We start from the raw sequence: 10,124 nt of genomic DNA, 5'->3' as shown, positions 1-10,124 counted from the left end.
GACCATCAATTTAAAGGGCAAAAATTAAAGAGCACCCCAAATGAAGGACAATCCGCGCAAAAAAAAAAAAAGTTTTATTTCCACTCAAAGCCTTTCCTGAAGAAGCCATCAATCCCTTTGAAGATGCTATCCATTTATTGCGACTCTTACAATCCTAGGTCTATCCTTAATGAATTTACAACAGAAGGTACATTAAGTCATAATTAATTCTTATAAATAAAATGTTCAGTAAAAGGCTATAATATTTGTAATAAGAGGGACAAAGTTATGTAACTTTCCAAATAAGTCAATAGAATGTATCCATTAAACCTATACTATATGTATGGAAAACTTGGCATATGCTATCCATATGAGAGGGAAATCAATGTGCCGACTTTTTGGCAAACGAAAAGTAAGAGCATGATGAAGATTCGATAATATGAGTAAATGCACTTTAGGATATGGAGATTCTTCTCATATCATATATGAGCGGTGTTACTTTTGAATGATAATAAAATACAACAACATACTCAGTGAGATCCTACATGTGGGGTCTAGGGAAGGTGAAATGTATGCAAATCTTACCCCTACTTTGTGTGAGGTAGTATACTTTAAAGCTGTTGAGCACAAACAGGGCTATAACGGCTTCCACAGCTTCAACTTATGGTCATTCCTTGAGTAAAGCCAAGGAGAGGTCATATAATGAGGGATGGTAATACCAAGGAGGTAAGTCAATATGCCAAATGCAAATCTTTGGATAAAGTCTAAATTAGATCTCCATACACAGCATAGTACTACTTGAGAGACTAATGTACAAAACGAGCCAATCATAAAATATACACCAGCAACTTCCAAGTTGTCTCAACTCGAGCTCCTCTGCTATAATAAAAAAGCAGATAAAAATCAACAAAACATAAAAGCCAGTTCATGCTACTGCGAGCACCTCTATCATCCATCAAGAACTTATTTACAAAACTTCATTCGGGATGCAGACTATCTCAGCTCAATGCATCTCCAAAGACCCAAGAAGACTACGAGCACACTTACAACCATGAGCAGCTTGGATATGTAGAAACTTAAGGAAAACGAAGACATTGCTGCTCTCTTTGATACTTCAGCAACTGGAAAATCAATTGTATCTTTCGCATTTGCTCTCAAGTCTTCAACCACTAGACCATCCCCTTGAAATTCTTTGCACATGGTATCTTGTGTTTCATCACAGGAGATAGCAGCGCCAGCATTAGAACTGTCTTCAGTGGAGAACTTTTCACTCTGCACATGCCAATTATTAAATATATGTCAATGTGTCACCTTTTAGCCTTTTTTCGTGAGGGATTAGGGAGATTTACCTCAGACACAGTTAACAGTTCTTCATGATTTGCTCCGCCCTGATCATAATCAGAAGGCTTGTGACACTCAACTCTTCCAGCTTGAAGTTTCACTTGGTAACGTATTCTTCTATCAGTAGTTCCTTGCGTTCCAGAATCAGGTTTTTTACGCATCGGCCGAGTCCTTAGTGTTATTCCGGTTCCAAAACCAGACTCATTACCTATATTGCTATAACCGCTCGATTCATCAGAGTTTAGTGAGCTGTGGACCTGCATTCCACCAGAACCAGCAGACAAAATAACCTCTCCAGGGTTGAGGAAATCCAGATTCCCCATCGAGTGATCATTGATAACATAAGGTGTTGCAAACGCCTCTTCCACTGTGGTTGCAACAGAATTAACCTCTCTCATTGCTGCAGTCTCTTCACGATTTGCCAACAGCAGCTCGGGTTCAAATAAATCTGTCCCAACCTGGGACAAAAAGAATAGCAACAGAAGATTAGTTTTCTGAAAAAACAGTTTAATTTCAAGTATCTGACATCTTGAATCGTGAATGCACAAAACTGAAAGACACCTACAGATTTCCACTTACTGGCTCTTGTCTAACTTGTGCCTTCGACTCACTAAGTGATCCAGAGTCCTTAACTGATGCCCTTGTTATAGTATTAATACTGTTTGAGGCAAACCGGACTGACCTTAATCCCAGTCCAGAATCTTCATAGGAAAGCTCATCAGAGCTGACAAGAATTGAATTAAAAAACTCATTAGTATCAACAGTGTTCTGAAACTGGACATCCTTTTGATCACAGCTGATCTCATTGGTCATGGGAGCATGTAAGTAAGAAGATCCAAACTCCACCTGGGAGGAGATTTTCCAATCAAGACGCTCTGGTGAAGGGTCACAAAACATTTCCAACAATTTCTCTAACACGGGATCTGGCTAAAATATGAAGCAAACAAATAAGTAGAATATTAGTTTAACCAATTGTCTGCAACGAAAAACTCAATTTTTAAGAAAAAGGCAGAAACGGCAATTGCTTTACTTACTGGTAATGATGTTATCTCCAACATTGGATCTTCAGTATTATCAGCAGTGCAAATATTGCCATGAGTTTCGCCTCCAGAGGTCTTTGGTGGATTGCTTATATTACTATCACTTTCCAGGATTGGAGATGGAGCCACTGCCTTTGGTAATCCATCATCAGTAGGTGATTTTCCAACAGCAGTAGAAGAAACAAACTGTTCAACTTCATCCAAGTGTGAACTTTCGACATTTTCATCTTGCTTCAATTCAGTCTTCTTAAAGAGACGACAAAGCACAAAGGCTCCCTGCACCAGGAAAATGTTTACCAATATGTTCCAATTTACACGGCTATACGAATAGAAACGTAAGCTAATTTATTAATGATTAAACTAACAATGGTGCATCTGATCTGCAATTGTTGACGGAGACATCTCCACTTTTTAAGTGCTTGGTTGCTACTAGTTTGAGTAATTGCAGACCAGCGAATATGGTGTAATTAAATCAATGGCACTATAAACGGTTCGTTTCAAAAAAGAATCTACAAGTGTGACTTTTCGAACAAGATATGCCAATCGAACATCTATTGAAGCTCTTTTACACAAGAAGCATACAATCATACACGGTAATGGATTTAGATGCTCTAAGTCCTCTATTTTGTGGTTGTAACAAAGGAATCTAGTTTTTACATCGGTCAATTGATGCGCCTAATACTGTAAAATAGTTGGGAGCTAGATAGATGACTGTGCTTGAGATGCTTCTGACAGTGTGCTATCAATGCGAGTAATCCGATTTATCCAAAACAACAAAAAACAACATTCTAGCAATTCAAAAATTGTGATTCACATGTAACCTATTAATAGGATTCACCATGTCAAAATCAAATATCATAAACAGACAATCTAGTCAAAAAACATACAACCACATACAGAAGAGAAGCCAATATCTAGTACAGCTACTCCTGGAGTCCTGGTATGGTACATAAGTGACACTTCAATACATAACGGAGTTAGACACTGAAGAAAATCCATTTTAAGGTTTTAAAAGAGGGATTGAACTATGAAATTTGCCCCTAATATATCATAGATTATTCCAGCAATTCAAAACTTTTGATTCATACATGGACTAAGACTTCACAAAACCCTATCACAAGCAGAATCGTTTATCATAAATGATCTTTCCTTTTTGTTCAAGATCCCAATATTTCTATTCTGGTGGTTCTTCAATACACTTGCTGATGATGACAAATTTGGTAATTTAAAACGCCATCAACTTGTTATTGAAGATAACTTGGGAAAAAGACAGGATAAAGTAAATTTGGAACTCCATGATCCCCCTTTTCACCCATTAAGTGATAATTGATTGTCATAGATAGCATACAATTAGCAGAGGGCGAAGATAGCTTCATCCCCATAAATTTTTGCATCTTTTTTTTTTTCCCGAAAAGGTAACATTTTTGCATCTTCATAGGGCAAATCTAAGTGCAAGAGGATACATAGGACGGGAATACTCTTACTGATAGGTCTGACAAGTCAAATAAATAGGACCTGATAAGATTATGCATTATAAAATAACTTTGCCTTCTGTAGGAACTGTGCCCATGCGAATGGAATGTAAAAGTTATCAATAACCGTGCACCCAATACTTTGTGGTCAAAAGATAAGAGGACTAACTATATTTAAACTGGCCAATCATATGCCACCCCATTTAAGTAAACGCTATTGATACAATGTCACATTAAGACATGATTTCTCTGAGATAAGAAACAGCTAGATATGCCACTATACCTTCGAGTAGATTAGATTAGCCTATAATTTCACATATGGAACAAGCAACCTTTTTCTAACTAAAACTATCCCAAAACCAAGATAAATGAATAAGAAGTTCAAATTGAAGGAGAGCGGAGAGATTTTAGTCCCTACCTGTCCAGGGTGTGAACCATCCAATGACTTGTCAGTTGCACGATATTCATGAATAACCCAATGCATCCTCTTTCCATCAGGAGCTCGCCCATTGTAGTATACCAAGGTCTTCTTCATCCCAATCTTCACCCCCTTTCTAGTGGCTATGCTTCTATCTTTACCAGTAGCTTTCCAGTATCCTCGTTCTGTGGCTCGGTTCAATCGCTGCCCATTTTGGTACTTCCTATCTATGGGACAGAAGTAGTACCACTCATTGTCATTTGACTCTACCACAGACAAATCTGCAATCATTTGAAACAATTCATACCATTATGATCTTTTCAAATATGAACTTCAGAGATACAAAGACAAACGGGCTTGGTTAGCGATGGAACTCCTAAGCTGGGACTACAGAGAAAAAGGTGTAGGTGCAGGGAGAGCTGCACCCTGATCTTCTTAAAGCCAAAAATAATATGGCAATAAACATTATCAGAGTATACCATATGGAAGCACATTGCTACGAATAATCAGTGTAACGAAAACCAAGAGTATTTTACTCTATGTAACTTCATCCATTCATTTCAACAATTCCAACTAAAAATTGGTCAAAAGCACCCAGAAACAAAGCTAAGCATAGTTATTTCAACTGTGAGGATTATCAAGAGAACTGTCTCCCTTCACCCCGAACCCACACCACCCCTCTTCCCAAAACACCTGGCAAAGAAAAAGAAAACTCACCTCTTCCAACCGAAAAAACAACAACATCATATCAGGAAAAAAAAAAAAAAAAGGAAGAAAAAAATTACACGTACACTGAAAAATCAAACAGATGATCAAGAGCTTGCATCACTAACTAAACCATAACCTTTTTCTTCTTACATTCAAAGGATTAATTACGTGCCAAATTCCTCTAGGAATCAAACTTCTGGCTAATTCAACTTGCCCCTTTGCTCATCTAATCATTTTACTTTTACGGGTTGACTATCTATCTATAAGAATCACAATTCAAACTACTTATCTAATTGATTAATGGATATTGGTTGCCCTTCCCCCAAAAATTCAATTTTGCAATCAATTTGCTAACCAACACGCAACAACAAGAACATACTCAGTATAATCTCACCAGTAGGGTCTAAGGAGGGTATGATAAATCCTCGGCTCAAAAGTGAAATCAAAGCAGGATTAAAAAGAAAATAACGACAGTAGAAAATCAAGAAATAACAACACAACAACACACATTAAAGAAATAATGATTCAACAAGAAGGGGCAAAAAATGTTGATGAAAACTAACCAGGCAAGTCCCAGGGCTCAAATTTACAGATATCAACTTCACGAATAACACAAACTTTTTCATCAAAACCATTGATCTTCAACCTCAAATAATGATCGATCAGCTCCTCATCAGTGGGCCTAAAACGGTACCCAATCGGTAAACTGTTCAATGGTGGAACAATCGCATTATCCCCAGCAAGTACGGCCATCACCAAGACTCAAACTTTACAGGGAAAAAAAAAAGTGAAAGAAGAGAACTGTTATATGGAATTTGTCTCAAACTAAGTAGAGATGATGTTATCTGAATCTAGAAAAAAGGTTGATATGATTCTACGTAAAATCGAAGTAATAAAAGAAGGGAATTAATAAAAGAGGGGAATTCAGTGGGGGGTTTTTCATAAAGATCCTAGAGAGGAAACACCATAGAAAGTGACATGACAGACGTGACTTAATTTCTGATTTTAGTACGACACATCACTTGTGTATAACAAAACCAATCCCCAAGCAAGAAACAGGAAAAAGTTCTACCGCGTTTTTGAATTGCTGGTATCTGCTGATACCGCGTAGAACTAAAGGAACATATTATTATCATAGTGGATGGTACATTTGGAGGTAAGAGAAAATGAGAAACGTAATGAAGAAGTTTAATGGAAGTCATTGCACCAATGGGAGTTATACACGTCAGCTGAAAAATGTCTTTTGTACACCCTGTCGTACGATGTTATGTTTATTTATCGAAAATAAAGATAAAGGGCAAAAGCGTTCAAATTTATTCCGGAAATATTCCTTCTTCTTTTTTCCGTTCCGTATCAGCACTGAGATTTAATTATTGGTGATGGTTCGAATCCCCACATTGTAATCCCCTTCCCATTTTCCCTTCCCCTACCCCTATGTAATAAAAAATAAAATAAAAATAAAAAAACTATTGAGGTACAAAAAATCTAAATTTACAGTTAGATTAAATTCGTCTGTATATACCTTTTAATATAATTTAAAGCATGTATCTAAATAATTGAAGATGTCTAAAAATACTTCTGAGTTCTGACCAACTGAAAATAATTCAAAGTATACATTTATGCGACTTTCATAAGCTAATTCAAAGTAATTTTTCTAAACGACTAGTGCAAAAGGCATATTCGAGAATAAAAATAACAATAAAATTCGCTATCTACTACTAGATAACGAAAATAAATATAAGATAAAAAAATTGCAGAGATCAAGATTCTAATTGGACCTTTTCTCAAAGAAAAAGAGTGTATTGACTATCGGGGAAATAATTTTCTGACCAAGTCCGTCACAATCCTATTCCTTATTATATTAAGAATGTTCTAGAAGATCGAAATTTTGCACATTCAGATATGTTTTTCCTTTCCATGTACTCATCCTGAGGTTTATGTTGTTAAAGATGAAACATTTATTTGTATTTATTAAGTCTGTAAATAATGTATGAGGCTAATTTTTTTTTTTTTTTGGATCAAACACTACACATTCTTCTAATTTTTTTTATGTAAATATATAGTCACAAGATTTGAAGGTAGAAGCTCTAAAACATACCATATTGAAAGTAGAAGCTCTAAAACATACTATATTAAACTATGTTACAAGATTTGACAGTAGAAGCTCTAATACATACCATACTAAACTATGTTACAAGATTTGACAGTAGAAGCTCTAATACATACCATACTAAACTATGTTACAGACCACCATTAAACTTTTAGATGAAATTAAATAGTCTAACAATTCAACAACTTGCAAGTTGCTATTGGTAAAAACTTATCAAGCCAATAGAATGATAGATGCATGACATATACTTTGGACATAAAATTTAGCACTTGATCATGGTTAATTAACATGCATTACTAAATTACTTAACTATAGTAAATTTATATAGTTTGACGTAAACACTGAGATTCTCCCTTTGCAGACATCACAATCATAAGCAATGGAATTGTCTAACTATGAAATCTTAAGAAAATAAAACATTTGGCGCAATAATTAATTTTGTGTCCCATAAATTGCATATCAATAAAGTCTTCTGTGTAACTAATAAGCCATGAATTCCATTGTTTTTGCACATTTCACCAAAATAGAATCATATACACACAAAACACTTTTGGATTACATGTTAATTTTCTTCTTTTCTCTTTTTCCTTAGTAGTTTGACTGCTTCCAAGTAGGTTGAAAGTGGAAAGAGGAAGGTGTGATTAAGAAGTGGAGTACCTCCACTCAATACGATTTTTTAATGTAAGTGTATATTCTTAAAAACTTTTTGGAACTTTATTACGTGTTTTATATAAATCATTACCTGAATCTAAAGTAGCATCGTTCATACCTACTGCCTTTAAGTGTTCGTCCGTTCTTGGTGGACCATTAATTGGCCATAGTTTCAGTTGTGCCTCTTGAGACTTGAGTAGTCTTTAGACAATCTATTGCTGTCTGGCCAAACACAACATAGAACAAAAATGTCATTTTCTATCTTTTCCCATCTATCTAATTAAGAAGTACGATCTTGTGGAAAAAGTATAAACAGACAAAATGCAACTTGTTTGGCTTGCTATTAGACTCAGATTTTTTTAGTTAATCGTTTGTTGTATTTTAATTTCATGAAAGGAAGAACCTTAGTCCTTAAGGTACGTAGGTAAAGTCTCGGTCAAGGGTCTGCGATTGTTCTGTCTTCTCAAAACCAAAAAAAAAATTGTTAAAATTGTCTGTCTTCTAATTCTTCCCTTGAAAATCAATGGACGTGATCAGTTCAGGAGCGTAGCTATAACATTCGGTAGGTTAAGACGAACCGAATAATTCTATATTTATATTAAGAAATTTATTAAATATATATAACTATTTAATTACAGATCTAATAACTAAAATAAATTATGAGTTCGATTATAAATATAAAATTCATAAACTTTAAATCTTAGACTCCCTATTTTTTAACATTCTAGACTAGATATTAATCTTTATGCGTGCTAGTGCTTCTAAGGATTTTTTTTTTAAAATTACTCATATGGGTTATTGCTAAAGGCATGTGAGAGTGTACGATTCGAACTTTAATAAAAAAAGGAGACATGTCATCGTGATTGATTGAACTTCCTTCACTCTATGCCTGGCAACCGGTTCCAACCGGAACCGGACCGGTAACCGGCCGGTTCTGGTTTACCGGTTTTAAACTTCAAACCGGAACCGGTTTGATTTTAAGTAGTTAAAACTTTTTTGTTTTTTTGTTTTTTGTATTATATATATATATATTATAATATTTATTAGTATATTGTAGGTATATTTACATATGTTATCCAACTTTATAATTAAAGTTTAAATATTTACTGACTAACAGGCTAATAGCAAGTCAGCAATACAGAATAGTGTTTTTCGTATACATATATTATATATACTTATATACTATATATACTTATATATATATACTATATACTATATATACTTACTTATATACTATATACTAGACGGCTTATGCCCGTGCTGCGCACGGGCCCAACAGTTTAGATTATAGTGCATCTATGTGTATGTAGTTGTCTTTGAATAGTGATTATATATATATATATATAGAGAGAGAGAGAGTATATGTTATGTTTAAAATATGATTAATATAACATTGTAGTTTGTGCTCCATATCTAAAATTTTATTATATTAATGTTTGCTACGAATACAAAATCGGAAAATTTATTAATATTTTTTAAAATAGAAGACTTGTTGTAGAAATTGATTTTCTATCTAAACAAAGAAATACTATTTTTTTAATTTTTTTAGTAAATATTTTCGGTTTAGCTCATTTTACTTGTCATGTTGTCTTTTGTATTAAATTCTATCTAATTTTAAAATATAAATATTTTAAGTATATTTAGTGAACATAACAACTTGATTTTGTCAATATGGGATACTATGTTCAAAACACGATTAATATAACATTATAGTTTGTGCTTCGTATTTAAAACATTATTATATTAGTGTTTGCTACAAATACGCATGGTGTTTAATATGGGGCCCACATTTTTTTTAATATTATTTGTTTTTTAAATATGGGATTCATTTTTTTTTTCCAATATTGCTTGATTTTGTTAATATAGGGTTCACTTTTTTTTTCCCGTGAATTTGGATGTGGTGGGTTCCAATTTTTTTTTTTTAATAATGGGCATGTTTAATATGGGGCCCAATTTTTTTATTTTTTTTATATATACTATGTTCAAAACACGATTGATATAACATTGTAATTTGTGCTCCGTATCTAAAATTTTATTATATTAGTGTTTGCTAAGAATACAAAGTCTGCACCTTTTTTTTTTACATTGTTATTTTTTAATATGGGATTCATTTTTTTTTATATATATTGCTTGATTTTGTCAATATGGGATACTATGTTCAAAACACGATTAATATAACATTGTAGTTTGTGCTCCGTATTTAAAACTTTATTATATTAGCGTTTGCTACGAATACGCACGGTATTTAACATGGGGTCCATAATTTTTTTAACATTGTTTGTTTTTTAATATGGGATTCACTTTTTTTTTTTAATATTACTTGATTTTGTTAATATGGGATTCACTTTTTTTTCCGTGAGTTTGGACGTGATGGATTCCACCTTTTTTTTTTTAAATACTGGATG

The 10,124-nt window shown here is 33.8% G+C and overlaps 1 protein-coding gene across 1 annotated transcript; it reads right to left on the bottom strand.

The window, feature by feature from the left end:
• Positions 1 to 706: 706 nt before the first annotated feature.
• Positions 707 to 6,068, bottom strand: LOC132602944 (NAC domain-containing protein 91-like). The gene is given in 6 exon segments (XM_060315776.1): positions 707 to 1,251; positions 1,329 to 1,778; positions 1,900 to 2,247; positions 2,355 to 2,636; positions 4,251 to 4,531; positions 5,522 to 6,068. Coding segments are annotated over 6 exon segments (1,860 nt in total). The 5' UTR covers positions 5,712 to 6,068; the 3' UTR covers positions 707 to 942.
• Positions 6,069 to 10,124: the final 4,056 nt, after the last annotated feature.

Source organism: Lycium barbarum, chromosome 1, assembly GCF_019175385.1.
Source record: "Lycium barbarum isolate Lr01 chromosome 1, ASM1917538v2, whole genome shotgun sequence".
In the NCBI taxonomy this organism is placed as follows: domain Eukaryota; kingdom Viridiplantae; phylum Streptophyta; class Magnoliopsida; order Solanales; family Solanaceae; genus Lycium; species Lycium barbarum.
This window is presented reverse-complemented; position numbering and strand designations above follow the sequence as displayed.